This window comes from Bos indicus, chromosome 11 (assembly GCF_029378745.1).
Source record: "Bos indicus isolate NIAB-ARS_2022 breed Sahiwal x Tharparkar chromosome 11, NIAB-ARS_B.indTharparkar_mat_pri_1.0, whole genome shotgun sequence".
Classification (NCBI taxonomy): Eukaryota; Metazoa; Chordata; class Mammalia; order Artiodactyla; family Bovidae; genus Bos; species Bos indicus.
The window spans coordinates 46,377,125-46,401,968 of record NC_091770.1 but is presented as its reverse complement, the minus strand read 5'-3'; the positions used below and the strand labels follow the sequence as shown (position 1 = coordinate 46,401,968).

Here is a 24,844-nt window from a genome sequence, read left to right as displayed (position 1 = left end):
ACATGTATTGTGATCTGAATTAAGAAATACGTATTCAGACTTCTCTGGCTGTCCTGTGGTTAAGAATGGGCCTGTTAATGCAGGGGACACGGGTTCAATCCCTAGTCTGGGAAGACTGTGCATGCCTCAGGCAACTTGGCCTGCGAGTCACAACTACTGAGCCCGTGCGCTGCAGCTACTGAAGCTCATGGTCCTAGCGCCTGTGCTCTGCAACAAGAAAAGCCTTCACAGTGAGGAACCGGAGAGCCACAACTAGAGAGTAGCCCTAGCTTGCCGCAACTAAAGAAAGTCCAAGCGCAGCAACGAAGACCCAGCACAGCCAAAATAAAATAAATATTTAAAAAAGAAATACATGTTTAATCTCTGTCCCCATTTCTGGCACAGAGCTCCTAAAACCCTTGAAATGTCCTAGGTGTTGATAGCAATAAAGTTGTCTTTTGTTATGTTATGAGGTGACTTTTGCAGGTTGCTGGGAAACCAACCATTGGATTAGAGGGTTGGAACTTTCATTGCCACCAACTTCTGACCTCCAGGGGCTGGAGGTTGAAACAATTGCTAATGGCCAATGATTTAATCAAACATATCTATGTAGTGAAGCCTGCATAAAACCCCAAAAAGATGGGGTTTGGAGAAATTCTAGACTGGTGAACATGTCAAAGATCTGGAGTTAGTGGCATGCTCAGGGAACCTGGAAGGTCCATGCTCTGTCTCCATACCTTGCCACATACATCTCTTTCATCTAAGGCCCTGCTCTAAACCTGGACAGTTAGAATTTTGATAGGAGTGGGTTTAACTTTGTCGTTCTTGTTTAGTTGCTAAGTCATGTCTGACTCTTTTGTGACTGCATGGACTCTAGCCCACCAGGCTCCTCTGTCCATGGGATTTTCCAGGCTGGAGTAGGTTGCCATTTCCTTCTCCAAGCGATCTTCCTGACCCGGGGATGGAATCCGAGTCTCCTGCATTGCACACGAATTCTTTATCGCTGAGCCACCAAGAAAGCCCGGGTTTGACTTACTAGGTCTACATTTTGCCCAAACACCCGAGCTTTTAGTTTACACCCCAGGTGATTCTGACGTTGCTTACAACTGAGTGAGATACTCAGTGAGATACAACTGAGATACAAGTGAGATACGACTGCACAATACAGGTCAGCACTTAAGTCGTTTCATAATGATGCCTAGGTGCCAGGAATGCTCCGCCTGGGGTGGGTCATCCACTGACACCATGCTAGACGAGAACAGCCCGGCGATGGAAGTGAGGAGGCTCCCAAGGCGCTGATTGTTGTTGATTTCTCACACCGTGGGAAGAAAGTCCCAACAACAAGATTGCTGTTGATAATTGTTGCCGATTTCTCACACCGTGATTCATAATATCCCAACTCCAGGAAACAGAAATTGAAAGACCCCAAATCAAGGCTATCATGACTTCCAGTTCAAATAATCAATGTCAATGCCACCTCAGTAAGTCACTGCCACACTGTGCACCTCCCTTTCCTCATTCATAAAATGAAAAAGCTAAAGGAGATGATGTCACTAAGAAAAACTATACAATTCCTGGGGAGGGGGAGCAAAAAACTATTGTGTGCCTATTATTTTTAATTGAAGTAGAGTTGATTTACTATGTTTCACGTATATAGGAAAGTGATTCACGTACATACATATATATATATTGTTTTCCAGAATTTTTTCCATTAAAATTATTACCAAATATTGAATACAGTTTCCTGTGTATACAGTAGGTTCTTATTATCTATTTTATATATAGAAGGGTGTATTTATTAACTCAAATTTCCAATTTACCGTTCTCTATTTTCCCTTTGGTAACCATAAGCTTGTTTTCTCTATGAGTCTTTTTCTGTTTTGTAAATAAGTTCATTTGTATCATTTCTTTAGATTTGACATGTAAGTGATATCACATCATCAGTTCAGTTCACTCAGTCGTGTCCAATTCTTTGCGACTCCATGGACTGCAGCATGCCAGGCTTCCCTGTCCATCACCAACTCCCGAAGCTTGCTCAAACTCACATCCATCAAGTTGGTGATGCCATCCAACCATCTCCTCAAGTGTGAGAAATGCAAACTGATGTTTTATTGACATGAAGAATTATTCATTACAACCCCTGGTCTCAGGATCTTGGGGAGGCATCTTTAGTCCTCATGGCCAATTGTTAATGCTGGGGACAGTGTCTTCAGGAAACCATCTTTGCCCTTCAGCGATTCTGGAGCCAGATGATGTAAGCCCCAAAGCAGCTTGACAGGAAAACATTCCACTCAACTGTTTTCTCTGGACTTGTGATTTTGGTGGCAAAGTTCTTAATCCCCTCCCCCCACTGGAAGCCAGAAACCCGTCTCCCAGGGCATCAAGGTTTTCTGTAGTATCTAGTTGCTAAAGATCCAAAGGAACCAAATGCTTCAATGAATCTTGGCCTGGAGCATATGGTATTCAAGTGCAAGAGCACTAGACACAGCAAACACGTGAAAGTCAGATGTGCACCAGGTAATGAGCTGAAAATGAGAGTGCTGCTGCTCACAAGAACCTTCTCTGATTTCTTCCACTGTGCCAGATCATGTGTGGTATTTCTCAAAATTGATGGGTAAGCTGGGGGTCCATGGAAGGCTGTTCTCTGGGTTCCACAAGATGAGATTATTGTGTTTTTCATTTTTGTTTGTTTTTTTTTGGTTTTGCTTTGTTTGTTTGTTTGTTTTTGGCCATGCTGCTTGGCTTGTGGGACCTTAGTTCTCTGTCCAGGGATTGAACACGAGCCCAAGGCAATGAAAGCACCAAGTCTTAACCACTGGATCTTGGAGAAATTCCCTATGTTTGCATTTTGAGAGTGAAAGTGTTAGTTGTTCAGTCGTGTCTGACTCTGCAACCGCATGGACTGTAGTCATCCAGGCTCCTCTGTCCATGGGATTTCCCAGGCAAGAATCCTGGAGTGGGTAGCCATTCCCTTCTCCAGGGGATCTTCTGGACCCAGGGATCAAACCCATGTCTCCTGCATTGCAGGCAGATTCTTTACCATTTGAGCCACCAGAGAAGCCCCATTTTTTCATTCTGAGTATGTTCTAAATATGTTATCAGAATCTCTTATGGGTGACCAGAATGACCCCCTTACGCCTGAGCCCAGCCACAAAGCATCACCTTATTAGAGTTTTGCATGAGCTCTTGTACATGCCAGTTGACAAAGGTATCATAGTGCCCGCATGAACACGGTAGAGAAAGGAGATGAGGAAACTGAATCATCACACAGCCCCTGGTAGGACTGGCTATGCCATGGCTATGCCATGGCACTCAGAATCATAATCATGTTGCAAGGGAATGTGTCATCAGACCCCAACTGTCACATGTATCAATTGACAATGTAATGATGCAAATTGGCAGATGTAACAACATGTCACCATTTATTAGCAGTAAGTGTAGTACTAAATATCCAATGAGTAATTCTTCTATTTGATATTCCAGAACTAATCATCTTTGTGTCCACATTAATGGCGGCTTTTATAAAACTGCATGCTGAAAAAGTATTTCACTGAAGAAGAAAACTTTTAAGAATCAAGAGACACTGTGTTACGTCAGTGCTTATTGACTGCTTACTAGCCTGCCTAGTAGAGTAAGTGGTGTGATTGTCCACTACTTTAATGAAAGTTTCATTTTAAAAAATTCATTACTGTTGTTATCGTGTGGACTGCATTTAAGCAAACATCGTTTTCTGCATTTGTAGTATCAGAGTCAGAATAAGAAATCTACGATATGCAGAACCAGATCTGAGCTAAATCTTTTTACAATTATACCCTAAATCAGTTGTTTCATTTCATCACAATGTAACATCTGAAGCACGGCTGGTGAAGAATTTAGGCTCTCCATTCCCCCAAAAGGCACCTTTTACTGCAGTTTCTAGAGGGAGCTGCTAGATGGTGAGAATTCCTAAAAAGAAAAGAAAGCAAGGCATGAGATTCCACAGAAAATAGTAAATGGTAGTGCCTTTTTACATGAAATACCCCCACCACCCAACCTATCACCATTGATAAGGACCCTGCTCCCTTCAGCTAAGCCCCAGGCTGACCCACTGTGGTGTCTTCATTTAATTACACTTGCTAATTTCAGCTTGCTCCTTGTTTCCTATTTCATTTTATATCTGTTTTAGCTTTCTTATTGTATAAAAAACCTAGAGTTTATATTTGGCTTTCTGGTGAGTGCATGTGTGCTAAGTCGCTTCAGTCATGTCTGACTCTTTAACTGTAGCCTGCCAGGTTCCTCTGTCCATGGGATTCTCCAAGCAAGAATACTGGAGTGGGTTGCTATGCCCTCCTCCAGGGGATCTTCCCAACCCAGGGATCAAACCCATGTCTCCTGAGGCTCCTGCACTGCAGGTGGATTCTACTCTGAGCCACCAGGGAAGCCCTGGCTTTATGGTAACACATTAGAATTAGACAAAAATAATTCACTTTCGTTAAGAATTATTTTCTTTTACAAGACTCTAACCCTTAAAATGATGCATTAACCCTTGCAAAGTACTGGAAAGATATAGAGATTATGGGAAATGTAATACCATCAGGAAACAAAGCAGAATAGAAAGATCAGCTCCAAGCTAGTCCCAATATCTTGGGTAAGACTCATGAGCTCTGAGGCTTCTTCATAACCACACCCAGGAGAGAGTCCTACTGTTTTAGGGTCCCGATATGTTTGTACAGATGGCTTGAAGGATGGACCATTGCAGCTGAAAAGGAGAGCCACACACCACCCACCTCCTTTGCTTCTGAGCCCACATTCTATTCCTTGGTTTCCATAGAGTCATTGCTTCTTCTCCATTTATAAAATAAGATGAGAACGGGCTCAAGCCCACCTCTAAGCACTGATGAAAATGACACAGAGATAATACAAACAAAGACACTGAGTGCTAGAAATGATAAGACCAAGTTGCCACCTCTAGGTTGAGTTCAAACCTTGAAATCTAATTGGAAGGCAGTATTGTATATGTTCCCCAGCTCAGAAGTGAGAAAGATGGGCTGGTTTGTCTCAGAAGAGGCAATGAACCATCCGGGAAAGGCCACAGACTCAAATGTGGAGGTATTGCCTGTCCTTTGGTGGTAGAAAAGGAATGGCTTCACAGGCTTGGCTTGGTTGTACAGATCCATTATCTTCTGGTTCTGAAACGGGACAGAAAATGCCAGAAGGAGAAACAGAGGCTGTTTGAGTAGTTCAAGGTTGTTGTTGTTTAGTTGCTAAGTCATGTCCGACTCTTTGAAGATCCCACAGACTGTAGACTGCCAGGCTCCTCTGTCCATGGGATTCTCCAGGCAAGATTACTGGAGGGGGTTGCCATTTCCTTCTCCAGGGGATCTTCCCAACCCAGGGCTTGAACCCTCGTCTCTTGTATTGAGAGGCAGATTCTTTACCACTGAGCCACCTTGAAAGCCCTGCAGTTCAAGGTTCCTTGCACACAACCTATAAATGTTCCAATGTTTGAGCAACCCTATCCATATATTAGAGCAAGCCTAGGAAAAACATTGCAAAGGAACAGCAGAGTGGGCACACCCAAAATCTCACCTTCCCAGCCTTCACCCTCAAATCCAGAGGGGGCATGGAAGTTGACACAAGGCACAGGTTCACGGATAAGTGGCCACGCTTGAATTACAAATTGGAACTCTCCTCACATTAGAGGCTGAGAAGACCCCCTCTTCCCCGAGGAAAAGGAAGGAGATGCAAATTTGCAGCAGGAAGCCAAGGTCCTCTCTCACCCAAGCTGCATGCATGAGAGACCCCCTCCTGTAAGAACCACTGTTCTGGCAAAGGACTACCAGGTGGGGGTGTATAGGTTTTTGATTGTCAAACATATGAGAAAGGTCAAAGCCATGAAAAAGGCACAAGAGGGTCTAAAAACTCAAAGGACTTGCACTCAAAGGAACAAAGGAATATAGAATAATCAGAAAAAATCTTCCATATTGTATACAGAAAGATATTTGTAGGTGTATATATTTATATATTTACATATTGTTATATTTAGGTAAGATAAGTATTTCTAAGTAAAGTACATTATATCCAAGATCTCCAAAGAGATAATGGAATGGCCCATAATTCGGCCACATTCTACCCTGAATAGGGGGACCTCTTCCAAAAGATTCCTTTATTCAGTTAATAACTGCCAGTTAATCTATCCCACTCTGTGGACAGCCAAAAACCAAGAAGCCAACCTTGAAACTGCTTTCTTTGACCTCTCAGCATCTAACCCAGTAACAAGACCTGTAAAGCCTAGTTCCAAAATATTTGTTGAATTGAGCCGCTTCTCACATCCTCCCGCACACCTGTTCCATCCCCACCACCCGTTCTCCACAAAGCAGTTGAATGAACTGTAAACTGAAATAACTGAATAAACAAGATCATGTTACCATCCAGCTTAAATGTCTTGAATGATGTTCTCATAATTATCATATAATTTAAGGCCTTTAACAAAACCTGCAGGGTCTAAACCATCTAGCTCTTGCCTACAGAGCTGAAAGCGTACTGTTTCGTCCTCATCTACTTCATCACACACCATATCCACTCTGTCAGCAAATTCTATTGCCTTAATTTAAAGTATTTCAAGACTCTGACCATCATCCCTCTTCCTCCAGTAGACCCTCAGATTACACCTGGGTCACCCTGAAGCCTCCAAGGGAAATTTTGTCCTTGTCCGTCACACCCTGCTCTCAAGTAGCAGCCAAAATTATCCTTTTAAAATCTATGTCCTTTCATGTCACTCTTCTATTCAAAACATTCTAATAATTTGGGTTGAATTAATTTAAAATTGTTTTATATATTTTTAATTGGAGCATAGTTGCTTTACAGTGTTGTTAGTCTCTGCTGTACAACAAAGTGAATCAGCCCTATGTATACATATATCTCCTTCCTCTTGGACCTCTCTCCCAGCCCCACCCCCAATTCCACCCCTCTAGGTACTCATAGAGCATCAAACTGGGCTCCCTGTGCTGTACCAGCTATCTGTTTTACACGTAGTAGTAGATAAATATAACAGAATATTACACAGCCATAAAAGGGAAGGAAATTGGGTCTTTGCAGTGATGTGGATGAACCTAGAGTCTAGCATATATGTTGAATGAATTAATTGATTGACAGGTTAAAGACTTTACAAATGTGGGAAAGCTCTTTTACTATCTGCCTTTCTCTGAACTCTGCCTCCTCCCCAGCTCACTCCCAGTCCTTGAACTTGCCCTCACTGGACACTCTGTTGGGCTCACATTTTTCTTCCTTTCCTGTCCAATAAAATCTTACCTTTACAATAATACCTGCTGTACTATTTACCATGAAGCCAGGCTCTCGCTGTTTCTGGCGCCACCAGTCTCTTTACTAGTTCTAATCATTCTTTCCCAGACAGCATAACCCCCTTTAACATGTCACAGCTTACCCATGATTACGCTTCTTGTGGGCCATTTCTTGTCTTCCACTAGAATGTAAACCCTAGAAAGGCAAGGCTCTTTGCCATTCTGTGCACTGATGATGTTCAAATGCCTACAACAGTGCTGGAGGCCAGTTAGAATGAACACATTTGCTGGCTTGGATTGGATGGTGTTGAATTAAATTGAATTGCTGTAAACTGAAGTTTCAGAAACAAGTTGTTTTATATCAGGCAGTTAAAAATAAGAAAAACATGGGCTTCCTTGGTGGCTCATGGTAAAGAATCCTCCTGCCAATGCAGGAGACACAGTCTCGATCACTAGTTCTGGGAAGATCCCACATGCCGAGGAACAACTAAGCCATGCCACAACTACCAAGCCTGTGCCCTAGAACCCAGAAGCTACAACTAATGAGCCCACGCACCACAACTCCTGAAGCCCACACACCTAGAGAGCCCGTGCTCTGCAACAAGAGAAGCCACTGCAGTGAGAAGCCCATCCACCACCACAAGAGAGTAGCCTCCACTCACTGCAACTAGAGAAAGCCCACACAGCGAAAAACAAGACCCAGCACAGCCAAAACTAAACAAATAAAAATTAGTTTGGCTTTAAAAAAATAAAAGCTTATTGCATGCCCATGACTCTAAAGGAGCCAGGTATAAATATGCTTAATAACAGGAAACTATTTATTTTTTAATTATAAAATTAGATTTCCTGACAAATCAACTTCTGAGAAAAGAAGTTGGGTTTTTTCTAACATTATTTTTCTTTGTCACTTACCTTCAACTGCAATTCGGGCTTTCCACCAACGTCCTCACAACATAGACACATTTCTGGCTGGTTTATTCCCAAATAAATAGGAATCCCTTTGTCTTTCTTAAGACACTCCGGATACTTGCATGGTATAATGGTGACAGTGACTGTCAGAGAAGAGGGGTTACGGCGTCAGTGACCTTTTGCAATTACAAAAGACCAAGATCTTACAGGCAAGGCTGGAAGAGCCCTTAAGAGTATAATCCCACTACCAGACCCACAGAGTGGTCAGCCTCATATTCATTTGTTCATTCATTCACTCAATCATACCAAGCACCAGTCACTGCTCTAGGAAATGGAGTGCAGGCAAAGGAGGCAGACCCCACCGTTGGGATTTTCACAACCTCTGCTTGAACACCTGGAGGCGAGGAGCACCAATCCCAAGCAACCCCTCTGATCCTTGGAAAGCTCTGTTCATTACCGAGTTTTGCCTAACTGATGTTGAAATCTGCCTTCTGTGCAACCCACCCAATTAGTCCTCTTAGGACATAGGAAGTTGGGCAAACAAGCCACTCTTTTTCCTTAGGACAGGTCTTCAGATCACTGAAAGCAGCTCTCCTGCTCCCCAGAAAGCTATTCCACTCCCTCTGCTCTCTTTGCCATGGTCCAAGACACCTCTTCCCGGGAAGATGTGAAATTCTTCCCCCTCCAGGTGTTGTTGTTCAGTTGCTAGGTTGTGTCTGACTCTTCGCAGTCCCATGGACTGCAGCACACCAGGCTCCTCTGTCTTCCACACTCTCACAGAGTTTGCTCAATATCATATCCATCGAATTGGTGAAGCCATCCAACCATCTCATTCTCTGCTTCCCCCTTCTCCTTTTGCCTTAGTCTTTCCCAGCAACAAGGTCTTTTCCAGTGACTTGGCTCTTCACATCAAAGTATTGGACTTTCAGTTGCAACAACAGTCTTTCGATGAATACTCAGTGTTGATTTCCTTTATGGTTGACTGGTTTGATTTTTTGTAGTTCAAGGGACTCTCAAGAGTCTTCTCCAGCACTGCAGTTGAAAAGTATCATTTCTTTGGTGCTCAGTCTTCTTTCTGGTCCAACTCTCATATCCGTGTATGACTCCTGGAAAAACCATAGCTTTGACTATATGGACCTTTGTCAGCCAAATGATGTCTCTGCTACAAAGCCACACTTTAATAAAAGGATGGTACAAGCATCCCAGCCGCACTGATGTGAGGCTGCTCCAAGGAGCAGCCACACGATGACCTGTCACTTACCTGGCCCCACACTGTTGCTCCGAGGAACTACCACGAGGATCTGACCCTGAAGGAACCACACCTGCTGACTCAAGTCGGAGACTACTACATATCTGGGACTATCCATTGCTGTTTAAATGGAAAAGAATAATTTTTTAAAAACCCCAACATGATGAAGGCTGCTTTACCAGATGTTAGGAGAAAGATCATCTAATCCAGGTCTTTCAGGAAGGAAGGCTCAGTCGATAAAGAATGTGCCTGAACACTAAAAAAAAAAAAAAAAAAAAAAAAGAATCTGCCTGAAATGCAGGAAACCACCTGCAATGTAGGAGACCTGGGAAGATCACCTGGAGAAGGAAATGGCAACCCCCTCCAATATTCTTGCCTGGAGAATCCCACGGACAGAGGACCCTGGTGGGATACAGTCCCTGGGATTGCAAAGAGTCAGAGATGACTTAGCGACTAAACCACCACCAGGAGAATGATCTAATCCAGGTCTTTCAGGAAGGATGGTTCAGGGTTTGCACATTAAAACTGGCAGCTCTCACATGACCCATGAACCCAGCCTTTCTTTCCACTGAAACTGTGGGCTCTGTTGAGGAAGAGAAGGGCCATAACTGGTCTAAGAAGGTAAACTCTCATCCCCATAAGTACACATGTGTCAAGGCCCAGCTACTCTCCTTGATGCTTTGGGTTTGGCCCAAGCCAGTGTCTGGACCCAGAGCAGTGAATAAGAAATGGTCAACACCCTCATGTTCCAATGGGAGATGGATAGCCTTGGGTGGTAAGGACTGTACACAGGAAGGGGCAGAGAAGGCTAGGGTGTTCAGAAGAGACAGGCATGAATGTTCCTGGCCTCCAGACTCCATGCCAACATCACCTGATGTATGGATTCCTCCATCGTGTCCCAGAAAACATGCCATAGTGGGGTAGTCTCAGTGCCTGTGGGGGACAGTGATAGGAGATCTGAGCATTAGAAGACATTTCAAGACCCTCCCAGGAAACTAGTTCCTAATGTCCTGATTCTGGGCAGGGAGCCAGGAAGCCTGGACTGATACCAAGATCTGAGGCACCTTCTGGGACAAAACCTCAAGGCAACCTTAAGGAGGGCATGTAAAGCAGAATTTTCCTCCTCCCAGGGATCCAGCCAGGGACCGTATTCCCCCTAGAGGTTCCAAGGTCAGGCATGACTTTTGACCTCAAATAGCCCACAGCTCCTGAAGTCTGGGTCACCTCCTCCCAGCAGCCCTCCCCAATCCCACTGGCAAATGCATCTGCCTGGGAACAGAGGAGGGACCCGAGTCAAGTAGATCTGCCAGGATCCTAGCAGCTCCCTAGAAAGAGGCACCTAGCCCGGCATGGCTCCACCCCTTCACTGAGTCTTAAAACACGAAAAGAGAGAAAGCTCTAGAGTCAAGGAACCTTCCAGCTCTCAGTTGGCAAGAACCTTTAAAGAAAGCACAGGGGACTGTATAGTAGCTCCAGCAGGTCCTGAGAGCAATGACGGGCTATGACAAAGCAGGGGACATTTATCTGGTATGTTAGGGAGTGCCAGCTACCTCAATGGGGTGTGACAATCTTATGACATGAATGAAAGCAGGATCCTCCTTTCAGAAGATCGCGTGAGGCTTAGATGAAGAAATTACAGCATCAGCATGATATGACCTGTCTGGGCTCCCTGAGAAGAAAATACCAAGCCAAGCTCCTCTAGCAGGGTTAATGACAGATCCTGGGTTTCTCAGGAAGGGGAGATTGAAAGACTTCCCCAGAACCCAATTCTCCTGCTGCTGTGACTCTGGACTGGACTTGTCGGCTCTAAGTGAAGGGAATCCATCACCTGGGGCCAGGAAGCTTGCCCTCTGCAGTCCTACTAAGGGAGCCCTATGATGGCAAAATTAGCTGTGGGCCCAGGTGGCGCTAGAGGTAATAATCCAGCCTGCCAATGCAGGAGCCCATAAGAGACAAGGGTTCGATCCCTGGGTCAGGAAGATCCCCTGGAGGAGGGCATGGCAACCCACTCCAGTATTCTCTTCTGGAGAACTCCATGGAGAGAGGAGTCTGGTGGGCTACAGTCCATAGGGTCAAGCACAACTGAAGCAACTTAGCACACACAGGCAGAGACAGGAGGCATATGGCATTTCTGGTCACTGAATCATTCCAACTTGGGCTACCCATACATGGAGGGTTAAGCTAAAAGCACCTCCCTCTGCTCCTTTAGTCCCTTGGAGATGCACCTCCATCCTCTTGGGAGCCACAGGCATTGAGCTGCACACCCTTAACTGTGGTAAACCTGGGGACTTCCCTGGTGGTTCAGGGGTTAAGTCTCCGTGCTTCCAATCAGGGGACGCAGGTTCAATCCCTAGTCGGGGAACTAAGATCCCACATGCCATTTGGTATAGCCGAAAAAAAAAAAGAAGAAGTCCTAGTTTCTGGTGCCCCTAAATATAGTGGACTCTAGACCTGCCTAAGGACTAACGAGGTAGGTAGTGACTTATCGAACAACTGAACCCCAGATCCCAGCTTACCCCTTCCACTCTGCTCTAGTAATGTAGAACATTTGTAGGTGTCAACAAATGGTAAGTTATTGTTCTGTAAATTTGTTACATGTACACACCATCTGCTGAGGTCACACATAAAACATTTCTGAGACATAAGTTAATTTGACTGAAGTGAATTTCAGAAGGCAGACTTAGAAGCACCTATAGCTTCTTATTCACCTGGGGGAAAAAGTGCAAAGAATAAAACTTTCTAGATTAGCACCTCCATGAACCCCTCGTCCCAGCCCTGAGACGAGTCTCCTTACTTAACCTCTCATACATTTCACCCCCATATCCTTTCTTTCTTTCTTTCTTACTCTCTTTCTTTTTTTGATATTTCTGACCAGGCCACACCACCCAGCATGTGGAATCTTAGTTTCCCAACCAGGGATCAAACTCCTGCTTCCTGTAGTGGAAGCAGATTCTTAACCATTGGTGAAGTCCCCCCCATCTCCTTTCTGGCCTTAGAGGAACATGATCCTTCCTTGTTGAGGCCTCAGTCCCATCACTTCTGGTTTGCAGTTTATCTGTTTCCCTTGGAGAGAAAGTGTGGTTATGAGTTTAGATACACCTCTGTACAAATCCAGGCTTGGCCGGTGTTACCTCTTGAGTCCTCTCTGCCCAGCTGAAAAATCCCTCCATCATGCTTCAGTCAACATACCCCTTTTCTTGGGATGCTTGCCCCAAAATGACATCAAAAAGGCCCCACCGTCTGGCCCCCAAATTCATGGGTCCCTGTTTCAGTCAGGATCTAGGCTGGAAAGCAGAACCCACACAAGGAACTGCAAACAGAGGGAACTGAACACCAGGAACCGGTTACACATATGTTAGAAGGCTGAAGAGTAAAAAGGAGTTGCCAGAGGTACCTCAGTTCAGTTCAGTCACTCAGTCGTGTCCAACTCTTTGTGACCCCACGGACTGCAGCAAGCCAGGCTTCCCTGTCCATCACCAACTCCCAGAGGTTGCTATCTCAGACAGTACCCAACTGCAGGAAGGAATCAGGAGGAAACAAAAGAATCCAGGAGTCAAAGGAGGAAGCTTGTAGGACTGATGCTTAGACCTCAGGAGGGGTTCCTCTATCAAACTGGTGCTCAGACCTCTGATAAGAGAGTGTGGTCTCCTGGGTGCATGAAACACAAAGATGGAGATGAAGGGTCAGCCCTGGAGATGCTCAGAGGGCCCAGAGGACACAACATAGAGAGCAGTATTTCCATTGATTGAAAGACTGGGAGGACGTCCCTGGTGGTCCAGCGGTTAAGAATCCTTCTGCCAATGCAGAGGACACAGGTTTGATCCCTGGTCCTGGAAAGTCTCGTATCTTCTGGATAATTAAGCCCAAGCACAACAACTACTGAGCCCACATGCCCTACAGCCCACAGTCCTCAGCAAGAGAAGCAACCGCAATGAGAAGCCAGTGCACTGCAACTAGAGAAAACCTGCATGCAGCAACCAATGCAACAAAAGTACGTACATTTTTTTTTTAAAAAGTCTTTGGGACTGCTTTGGTGCTCTCACATGTAACAGACCTCACCACGCTGTGTGAACTTAAGAGACGCAGTGTTTTCTGTTCACTTCTTTGACTGGTTTTATTTGTCTGTCTGATAAATTTAAATCAAATAAAAAGACAAACTTTGTCTGTCTGATCATCCCAGCCTAATAAATGGCAGGACTGATCTTTTTCTCTCAGTTTTGACTCTCAGATTTTGGCCATTTTCACAGGGCATGGGCCTGAGGGGGGAAAAAGTTGACACTAAGATCAACTATTTAGAGTTTTGCTACTTTTCACCTGAGTTGCTAATTATTTAATGAGATAGTACATGCAAAACTGGCGAATTCTGAATAAGGCTTTTATTTCAGCTCATAGAACCATACCAATGTCATTCCGGGGTTTTGACAATATATTGTGAGTGTGTAAAATAAAATAATACAACCTATGTTTTTAAAAAACTTTTGGAAAAAGAGGCAGAGGTGGAATTTCCTGGTTGTCCAGTGGTTAGGACACCATGCTTTCACTGCCAAAGGCATGGCTTCAACCCCTGGACTGAGAACTAAGATCCCACAGGCCATGCGGCCATAAATAAATACATTGATTAATTTTTTAAAAGCTTGGGTTTTTCGTGCCCAGATAAAGACTGCAAAAGACTATGTATGATGATGGCATGTCTTCTTTAGCCTCAACCTTTTATTCCACTTGATCATGACCTTTTCCTGGCTTCCCAACATTCAGAGAAGCCAGCATTCCCAGAACTATCACCATCAGCATCCACTCTGAGGTCCCCAGCTTAAACTCGGGTGTGAATGACTATCAGAGAAATGAGAAGAATAGGAATGATGATGATCAGAAGGAAGAACTGAGCCATTGGGGTGGATAATTGAAGAGCAGAGAGACCATCTGCTGAAGAAATGGACCAGAACTTTTGTCTTAGAGAAAAATGGATTATTCCATGATCCCTTAGCTATATTTGAGAAGGCCATCAATTTTAGTGCTGCTTATAGAAAGTAAAGATTGAGGTTCTATGAACAAAACCCAGTATGCCAGATTCTTTCTATTAATATTTTATTGTCACCTAGAACAATGAAAATTTTGCACACTGTTAAGTGTGGCTTGCACTGAACTCAAGTAAGCATTCATAAAGCCAATGATCCAAGACATGCAAATAATTTGAAGAGATCACTGAGTCTAGATTCTAATTTCCAAGCTTTAAGATATTATTACTCACACTTGTTTGACAACAAGTCCTGCCAGTCTGCTCATTTAATTAAGTGTCCATGATCTTAACAAGTTGAGGGAACACCAGTGTAAACCAACTAAAGTAAGAAAGTTTGACCATTCACCACTAGAATCTCTAGGTCTGTTCACAGATGCACAATCCCCACAATGACTTATTCATGTAACCAAGTTGAAAATCACAATGAATAACGCAGAAGGGACCATGAAGCAGTAAAGGTTATCTGGCCCCTACAGTTGACAAATTGTTGTTGTTGTTCAGTCACTCAGTCCTGTCCGACTCTTCGTGATCCCATGAACTGCAGCTTACCCGGGTTCCCTGTCCTTCTCTATCTCCTGGAGTTTGCTCAGACTCATGTCCATCGAGTCAGTGATGCCATCCAACCATCTAGTCCTCTGTCGTCCCCTTCTCTTCCTGTCTGCAATCTTTCCAAGCATCAGTGTCTTTCCCAATGAGTCAGTTCTTCACATCAAGTGGCCAAAGTATAGGAGCTTCAGCTTCAGCATCAGTCTTTCCAATGAATATTCAGGGTTGATTTCCTGGAAATCAACAGTTGACAATACACAGAATCCAATTAATAATAGAACTAGGCTTAATCTGGGCTTCCTGGGTGGCTCAGCGGTAAAGAGTCTGCCTGCAATGCAGGAGACCTGGGTTTGATCCCTGGGTTGGGAAGATCCCCTGGAGAAGGAAATGGCAACCCACTCCAGTATTCTTGTCTGGGAAATCCCACGGACAAACGACCTGGAGGACAGGCTCAAGCACGACTTCATGACTAAGCAGCAACAACAAAAGGTTTAATCCAGGGCTCTCTGCTATGGTGCTCACCAGTGCCCTCGGGGCTCCTAAGAGGACCAAACCCACTGTAGCTTAGGTGCTATTGCTATCACAGGCTACCTTCAAGCAGGGCTGACAGTCTGGGTTGTGTATTGCTACTGGAAAAAAACTGGCTTTCACCTAAGTTCACTTAATGAGACAACATGATGTGTAACATGAACCACAAAAAGAATAGCATGGAGCCATTGGTACTCTAGTCATTTTGGGAAAACGCCTCGGAAAGTGCCAGACAGCCTCTGCAGTACATGCTTTACTCAACATGGGTGGGATGATGTAGTTGAACTCTTCCGAGGGCTTCCCAGATGGCGCAGTGGTAAAGAATCCTCCTGCCAATGCAAGAGACACAGGAGACTTGGGTTCAATCCCTGGAGGAGAAAATGGCAACTCATTCCAGTATTCTTGCCTGGGAATTCTATGGACAGAGAAACCTAGTGGGCTTCAGTCCATGGGGTCACAAAGAGTCGGACACAACTGAGCAACTGAGCAGTGAGCACTGCTCCTCCAAGTAGCCCAAGCTGGCTGTCTAAGACTTGCATCCTTGTGGCCTCACCCATCACATTTCCCTGAAGCTAGTTTCTCCATGAAACCCCAGGCTTTAGGAGTTGGGACAAGATGCTACTTAACAGCTTTTTTTCTCTCTTGTGAAAATAAAGGACAAATAAAAATAACCTCCACACTACTCACAAAAATGGCAGAAATAAACAGAAGCATTAAAAAGCATTAAGACAAAAGAGCCAACTATACAGGGACAGCATAAAGGGATATGTCTCTAAATATAAAACAGCTAGTGACAAGTTGTATAACATGTGCAACCAAAAAATAAAAAACAAACAGCTAAAGCCTTAATTGGACAGCTTGTGGTGCAACATTTAAGGAAAGGTGGTAAGTTAAACGCCTGAAATCTGAAATTCCCAAAGAAACAGCCAAATGACAGAACTTTTAGCTTTTGCCCAATGGCCCACATCACACAAAATACAAAAGATGATAAGCTGACCATTATCAAAATTTTAGAATTTGGAAATGCTGGAGAGGGTGTGGAGAGAAAGGAACCTGCCGAACACTGCTGGTGCAAATGTAAATTGGTACAGCCACTACGGAGAAGAGTATGGAGGTTCCTTTAAAAACTAAAGATAGGGTTACTAGATGAACATGCAAACCCACTCCTGGGCATATATCCGGAGAAAAACATGATCTGACAGGATACACTTCCCAATGTTCTTTGTAGCATTGTTTACAATAGCCAAGACATAGAAGCGACCTAAATGTTCATCGACAGAGGAGTGAATAAAGAAGATATGGTACATTTATACAGTGGAATATTTCTCAGCCACTTAAAAGAACAAAATAATGTCATCTGCACCAAGATTGATGGACCTAGAGAGTGTCATACTGAGTGAAGTAAGTCAGACAGAGAAGGAAAAATATTGTATGACATCCTTTATATGTGGAATCTAAAAAGAAATGATACAAATGAACTGACTTACAGAACAGAAAGAGACTCACAGACTTAGAAAACAAACTTGCTGGGGAGAAGGATGGGGGGAAGGGATAGTTAGGGAGTTTGGGATGGACATGTACACACTGCTATATTTTAAATGGATAACCAACAAGGACCTACTGTACAGTACATGGACCTCTGCTCAATGTTATGTGGCGGCCTGGATGGGAGGGGAGTTTCGGGGAGAAAGGATTCTTGTGTATGTATGGCTGAGTCCCATCGTTCATCTGAAACTATCACAACATTGCTAACTGGATACAAGCCAATACAAAATAAAAAATTTTTTTTAATTTTTTAGAATCTGGGGAAAACTTGGAAAAAACACACCACAGAAGAAAGTTAAAAGAAGGTACTTGGGAGAAAATATTTTCCACACATCTTACTAGCTAATAATTAATATCCAATGTTTTAAAATTTACAACAAATCAGTAAGAAAAATGAAAAATAATTGTACAGAAAAAAATGAGCAATAGATGTAAAAAACATCTCACTGAGAAGAAAATGTAAATATCCAATAAATAGACGTAATTATAGTTGGCCATCCTCTAAGCAACCACATATTTAGCAAGATGCAAATCAAAGCAATAATGAGATTCAGTTTCCACCCTTCAGGAAAACATAAATTAAACAAATAATGGACAATGGTGTGAGGAAACAGATTCACTCAGTGGATTAATGGATGTGTGAATCAGCCAGGCCTTTTTGGAAAACAATTTCTCAGAAATCTAATACATGGGTACCCTTTGACCCCTGAATTCTACTTATGATAGTCTATTGGTTAAATTACTTTCAGCTTCAAAAGCTAGAAAAAAAAAACTCAAAGTAACTACTAGATCACATAAATGAAAGCCAAGCTGTAAGGTTGAGGTTGCTGATCTGATGGTTCTCTGATGTCAACAAGGATCGGCATTTTTAAATTTCCTTTGAACTGACATTCATAACTTGAGGACATGTTCCTTCAAGGCTGTAAAATAATTGCCTGTGATGATCAGAATTGCATACTCAGTCATTTACATCCTGCAAGAAAAAGAATGTCACTTCCACATTAAAATTTTTCAAGACTGTTTGGGTCAATTTGGGAGCCATGCTGTGTCCTAATGTGAAGTCCTAATATCAACATAAAACACACTCAAATTTGGCAATTTGAGATAGATGTAATGTAGTTATTTACAAAGATGTGGGCAGACTACGGAAAGCCCAGGGCATAGTGCAGAACCCCAGGGCTGCTAACAGAAGGATATCCCCCTTAACACTCAGGCCTCAAGGGATGAAGGGAGGAAACGATTACCAGAACCCAGACAGAGAGAGAAAGATTTGTGGACAACGTCACCTAATAGGAGTTATGACCATCATCAAGGAAAATGCAGGCTAGTTTGCAACAACATGGATGAACCCAGAGGTGATCATACTAACTGAAGTCAGACAGAGAAGGACAAATGTCATATGGTATCACTTATATGTCGAATCTAAAAAAAATGATATAAATGAACCTACTTACAAAACAGAAATAGACTCACAGACATAGAAAACAAACTTATGGTTACCAAAAGGGGAAAGAGGGAGGGACAAGTTAGGATTTGGGATTAACAGATAAACACTACTACACATAAAACAGCAAAACAACAAGGACCTATTGTGTAGCACGGGGAACTATATTCAATACCTTTTAATAACCTCTAAAGAAAAGAATCAGAATATATATATGTATGTATAACTGAATCACTTCACTGTATAAATAAAAATAACATTGTAAATCAACTATATTTCAATCTAAAAAAAAAAAAAAAAAAGAACGTTTGCTTAAAAAAAAGTCAGAAGATAAAAGGTTTCTACCCAATCAGCTATTATAGTGAAATAATATGCCTACTGAACTAAAGAGTATATCTTTTTAAATTAATTTCACATCCCTCTATTTTATGTAATTAATACACTTTTATTTAGAGCAGTTTCTAGTTTATAGGAAAACAGAACAGGAAGTACAAGGAGTTCTCATATACCACTCTACCCCAAGCAGCCCCCACACACACACAGCCTAGAGTTTCCCTATTATTAAGATCTTGATTAGAGCTGCATTTGTTATAATTGATGAATCAATATTACATATATAACCATGTATGGTATTGAGACAATATTATTAGCTAAAGTACATAGTTTACATTAGGCTTTACTCTGTGCTACACAATTCTGAGTTTTGATAAACACATAATGTCGTATATCTGCCATTACAGTATCATAAGGGCTTCCCTCGTGGCTCAACTGGTAAAAAATCCACCTGCATAAATGAGACACACACATAATGTCAAATATCTGCCATTACAGTATCATAAACAGTAGTTTTTCCTACCAAAAACAAAAATCCTCTGTGCTCCACCGACTCATTCTTTCTTCCTCTCCTAACCCCTGGTACCCTTGATCTTTTTACTGTCTCTATAGTTTTGCCATATTCCAGAATGTCATACACTTGGAATCATACAGTATACATAGCATTTCAGACTAGCTTCCTTTATTTTGCAGTATGCATTCAAGGTTCCTCTTTTTACAGTTTGATAGCTCATTTCTTTTTATGGCTGAAAAATATACCTGTCTGAGGATGTGCCACAGTTTTGGTGGCTTCTCCAGTGGCTCATCAGTAAAGAGTCTGCCTCCAATACAGAAGCCACAGGAAACACTGCGGGTTCAATCCCTGGGTCAGGAAGATCCCCTGTAGGAGAGCATGCAACCCACTCTGGTATTCTTGCCTGGAGAATCCCATGGACGGAGGAGCCTGGTGGACTACAGTTCACAAAGAGTTGGACATGACTGAAGCAGCACACACACATACGACAGTTTTTGTGTCCATTAGCCTATTGAAAGACATCTTGCTTCCAGGTTTTAGCAATGATGAATAAAGGTACTATAAACACTTGTGCACAAGTTTTTCATGGAGTGCAATTGCTGGGTGATATGGTGATACTATGTTTAGCTTTGTAAAAACAAAAAGACAAAAACAAAATGCCAGAATGTCTTCCAAAGTGGCTGTCCTATTTTGCATTCCCACCAGCAATGACTAAAAGTTCCTGTTGCTCCACATCCTCACCAGCATTTGATGTTGTCAGGGTTTCCAATTTTAGCCACTCTAGTAGGTGTGTGGGCTTCCCTGGTAGCTCAGATGGTAAAGTGTCTGCCTACAATGCGGGAGACCCGGGTTCGATCCCTGGGTCAGGAAGATCCCCTGGAGAACGAAATGGCAACCCACTTCAGTATTCATGCCTGGAGAATTCCATGGACTGAGGAGCCTGGTAGACTACCGTCCATGGGGTCGCAAAGAGTCAGACATGACTGAGTGACTTCGCTCACTCACTCACTCACAATAGGTGTGTAATAGCATCTCCTTGCTTCAATTTGCAATTCCCTAAGAAGTGAAGTCTCTCAGTCGTGTCCAACTCTTTGCAACCCCATGGACTGTAGCCTACAAGGTTGCTCTGTCCATGGGATTTTCCAGGCAATAGTACTGGAGTGGATTGCCATTTCCTTCTCCAGGGGATCTTCCCAACCCAGGGATCGAACCCAGGTCTCCCGCATTATAGACAGACGCTTTACCGTCTGAGCCACCAGGGAAGTCCTAATAACATATGAGGGCTCCTTTGTTGGTACAGTGGTAAAGAATCTATCTGCCAGTGCAGGAGATGTAGGAGACGAAGGTTGGATCCCTGGGTTGAGAAGATCACCTGGAAGGAAATGGCAACCCACTCCAGTATTCTTGCCTGGAAAATCCCAGAGACAGAGGAGCCTGATGGGCTACAGTACATGGGGTCACAAAGAGTCGGACACCACTGAGCATGCACACACCACAGTGATATATGTAATAACTTATCTTTTCACACATCTAAATAGACATCTTTTCGTATTCTATATCTATATATCTGCAGATATACGTCTGCATATAGATGTATATGCATCTATATGCCATCTGTATATCTTCTTTAGGGAGTTGTCTGTTCAGATGTTTTGCCCATTTTTAACTGAGTTGTTTGTTTGCATAGTATTGAACTATCACAGACCTTTATATATTTTGAATTTCACCTATGTCTTTTCACTTTTGTTAATATGGCCACTAGAACACTCAAAATTCCATACATGATTCAGATGTAGGGTTTACACTGTACTTTTTAAAACTGGAGTATAGTTGATTTACAATGTTGTGTTAGTTTCAGGTATATAGCAAAGTGATTCAGGTACACAATTGCATATTTTCGTTCTTTTTTGATTATTTTTTAAACTTTTATTTTATATTGGGGTTTGGCCAATTAACAATGTTGATATTCATTCTTTCTCAGATTCTTTTCCCCTATAAGTTATCACGGAATATTGAATAAAGTTTCCTGAGCTATACAGTAGGTTCTTGTTCCTTATCTATTTTATATATAGTAGTACCCGTATATTAATCCCAAACTCTTAATTTACCCCTCCCCATTATGTTTCCCCTTTGGTAACCATAAATTTGTTTTCCAAATCTGTGAGTCTGTTTCTGTTTTGTAAATTAGTTCATTTATAAGTGAAAGAAAGTGAAAGTGAAGTCACTCAGCCTTGTCTGACTCTTGGCGACCCCATGGACTGTACCTGCCAGGCTCCTCCATCCATGGAATTTTCCAGGCAAGACTACTGAAGTGGGTTGCCATTTCGTTCTCCAGGGCATCATCCCAACCCAGGGATCAAACCCAGGTCTCCTGCGTTGCAGGCAGACTCTTTACCATTTGAGCCACAAGTTCATTTATATCATCTTTTAAAACTTAGATTCCACATACAGGTGATATTATATTTGTCTTTCTCTGTCTGATTTACTTCACTTTGTATGATAGTCTAAGGATGCAACTGTGTTGTCAGAAAGGCAAGGGACAACATTATGAAAGGGCAGCTACTTACCTAGCCCGAGTGGAAGGGCCAGGACTGGGAGACAGAGCAAAGCAGAACGTTTTGGCGTGACACTTGTCTTTTGCTGTTCTGGGTCTTTGTTGCTGTGTGTGGGATTTCCCTAGTTTTAGCGAACCAAGGCTTCGTTCTAGTTGCGGTGCCCAGGTTTCTCAGTGCAGTGACGTCTGTTATGGAGCATGGGCTCCAGGGCGCTCGGGCTTCAGTAATTGTGGTGCACCAGCTTAGTTGCCGGGGACATGTGGAATCTTAGTGCCTGGACCAGGGATCAAACCCTGTCGCCTGCATTGGCAGGCAGATTCTTAACTACTGGGCCACCAGGAATGTCCCTGGTGTGACACTTTTGACACACTCATTTTGCAACCCTGAAAATCAACACATTTCCAGTTTTTTAGAGTGAAATGCCTAGTAATACATGCAGCTGACATGTTCATATAATGACTGGCTACACACTCACATTCCCTGACCCAACGCCGCAGGCCTCAGGGTTGCCGTTTATCACCTGGGTCCCCACTGCTGTCTGTAAATGGTCTGCTGCCCCAAACCCTCGCTGAGTCAAGCTGTCCTCTCACTTTAGTCAGATTTTTTTTTCAGAATACACATCTGCTCTTTCCACAGTCCTCTCTAAAACCTTCAATGACTACCTATTACCTGGGCAATAAGTTCAAACCCTAGCACAGGTCAGATTCTAATGAGGGATAAAGCTTATGCTCTAACGATGCAACCAGGGAGAAAGCATTCAAAGGAATATTTACAAAAGCGCAGGCAGGTCCCAAGGAAGCAACAAAAGATGGTAAAGCTGCCGACAGCTGGAATCCACCATGCCTTCCAGAGGAAAAGGGGCAAGGGGACCTGGCATGACCTGACAGAGAGAGAGCCGGATGTGTCATCTTACTTATATGAATGTAACCACTGCCAACTGATCCGGGATTGGGGCCAAGGGGGAACAACACTAATCAAACTCTTCCCCCTCCCTCTGATCTCCCAGTGTCTGAACCCAACCAGAAGACAGAGAACAAGAGATCACTGAGGCAGCCGGCAAAGCCAGTTTCACAGGTATGGAGCAGATAGATACAAGGTACGCCCATCTGAGTCTTAGGGTTACCACTTACACCAGGATTCCTGACCCAGCCCATAACTGTCTGCAGACTTCAAGGCGCCTCCTGCTGTCGGCTGCCCACTCACTCTGGCCAAGAAATTCTTCTCAAATGTAAAATCCTCCTTGCTGTCTACCCAGCAAATCCAGACTTCACAGTGAGAGTCCAGACCCTCTATGTACCGCCTCTGCACACCACCTGGCTCACTGTAGCTTCGCGAATACAACGGTTTGGTTCAGCACAAACCCCTTAAAGAGCATCCTCAGCCACTGCCCCCTCATGGGTACTACTACAGAGAGGACCTAGCTGCCAACGAATCCAAAGATGTTCCTTGTGATACACCTTCAGGGCATCCAGTGACCCTGGCTGAGCTTCTATCAGAGCTGTGCCTTCCTAAACCAGCAGAGGGCGCTGTGACACCGAAGGACGTCGAAGGCACCTTTGGAGGCCACACCGCGGGTGTGGGACCAGGAGAGCTCTGAGCTCCCGCAGGAATGCCAGCCTTAAAAAAGGGATTTTCAGCCTTTTTTTTTTTTTAAATGCAAACCACGGTTTTGAAGTACATTTTACTTGGCAACTTAGTACACGCATACTAATATACACGTATATTTATTTTTGCCTTTTTTAAATATAAATTTATTTTAATTGGAGGTTAATTACTTTACAATATTGTATTGGTTTTCCCATACATCAACATGAATCCGCCACAGGTATACACGTGTTCCCCATCCTGAAGCCCCCTCCCTCCTCCCTCCCCGTACCATCCCTCTGGGTCTTCTCAGTGCAGCAGCCCCAAGCATCCAGTATCATGCATCGAACCTGGACTGGCGATTTGTTTCATATATGATATTATACAAGTTTCAATGCCATTCTCCCACATCATCCCACCCTCATTTTTGACTTTTAATATTAATCTGCCGAAATCTGCTGATGGTGTTTCACAGTGATAAATTCAAAAAGAAATAGTTTAACACAATTAAATTTAGTTAATTAAAGTGGAGTTTTGGACTTTGTACTTGTAAATTAAAGTTTTTAACATTTTTATGTGCCTAAACCTTTTTTTTTTTGGCCACCGGACTTGTGGGATCTTAGTTCCCCCAACAGAGATAGAATCCATGCCCCTTACATTGGAAGCACAGAGTCCAGGGAACTCCCTAAAGCATTTCTTTTGTGAAATATTCACATTTCTGTTATAGAATACATTAAATTTTCTGTACTACTACCTCTAGTTTTCTTGTTGCCTGCTTAATTTTTAAAAAATTTTTCAAAGCAACTTATTTTGAAACATTTTTTAAATATAGATAACAAAAAATGAAAACTTGACCATGTAAAGTTATAAAGGCCTACATTCTCCTTAAAATGAAACATTTACTTTTCACGTGTTATTTATTTTCTGGCCAGCAGCATGCATAACATTTTAATCAAAACTAGGCTGCAGTCCATGGGTCGCTAAGAGTCAGACACGACTGAGCAACTTCACTTTCCCTTTTCACTTTCATGCATTGGAGAAGGAAATGGCAACCCACTCCAGTGTTCTTGCCTGGAGAATCCCAGGGACGGGGGAGCCTGGTGGGCTGCTGTCTATGGGATTGCACAGAGTCGGACACGGCTGAAGCGACTTAGCAGCAGCAGAACATTAAAAAAAAAAAAAAAAAACTAGAACGTTATTAGATTCACAAATCATACTCAGTTGTGAAGAAAATTACTTTGCCATCAACTCTTCAGCATGTTAAAAGATGAACTGAGGCTTTATTAACAATTTTAAGAGTTTATTTGAGTAAAAATCCATTAGAATTGGGCAAAATCCAATCTAGTGCATAGAAACGAGCT

General features: G+C 43.1%; 1 protein-coding gene across 1 annotated transcript; it reads right to left on the bottom strand.

Moving 5' to 3' along the window:
- Nucleotides 1–3,385: 3,385 nt before the first annotated feature.
- On the bottom strand, nucleotides 3,386–10,352 carry IL36G (interleukin 36 gamma). Its single transcript, XM_070798138.1, has 5 exons — nucleotides 10,289–10,352; nucleotides 9,430–9,537; nucleotides 8,172–8,311; nucleotides 4,944–5,147; nucleotides 3,386–3,924 (listed from the first exon to the last, which is right to left on the bottom strand). Exons 1-5 carry the CDS (start codon nucleotides 10,329–10,331, stop codon nucleotides 3,895–3,897), a joined length of 525 nt encoding a protein of 174 aa, XP_070654239.1. The 5' UTR covers nucleotides 10,332–10,352; the 3' UTR covers nucleotides 3,386–3,894.
- Between the last annotated feature and the right edge of the window lie 14,492 nt (nucleotides 10,353–24,844).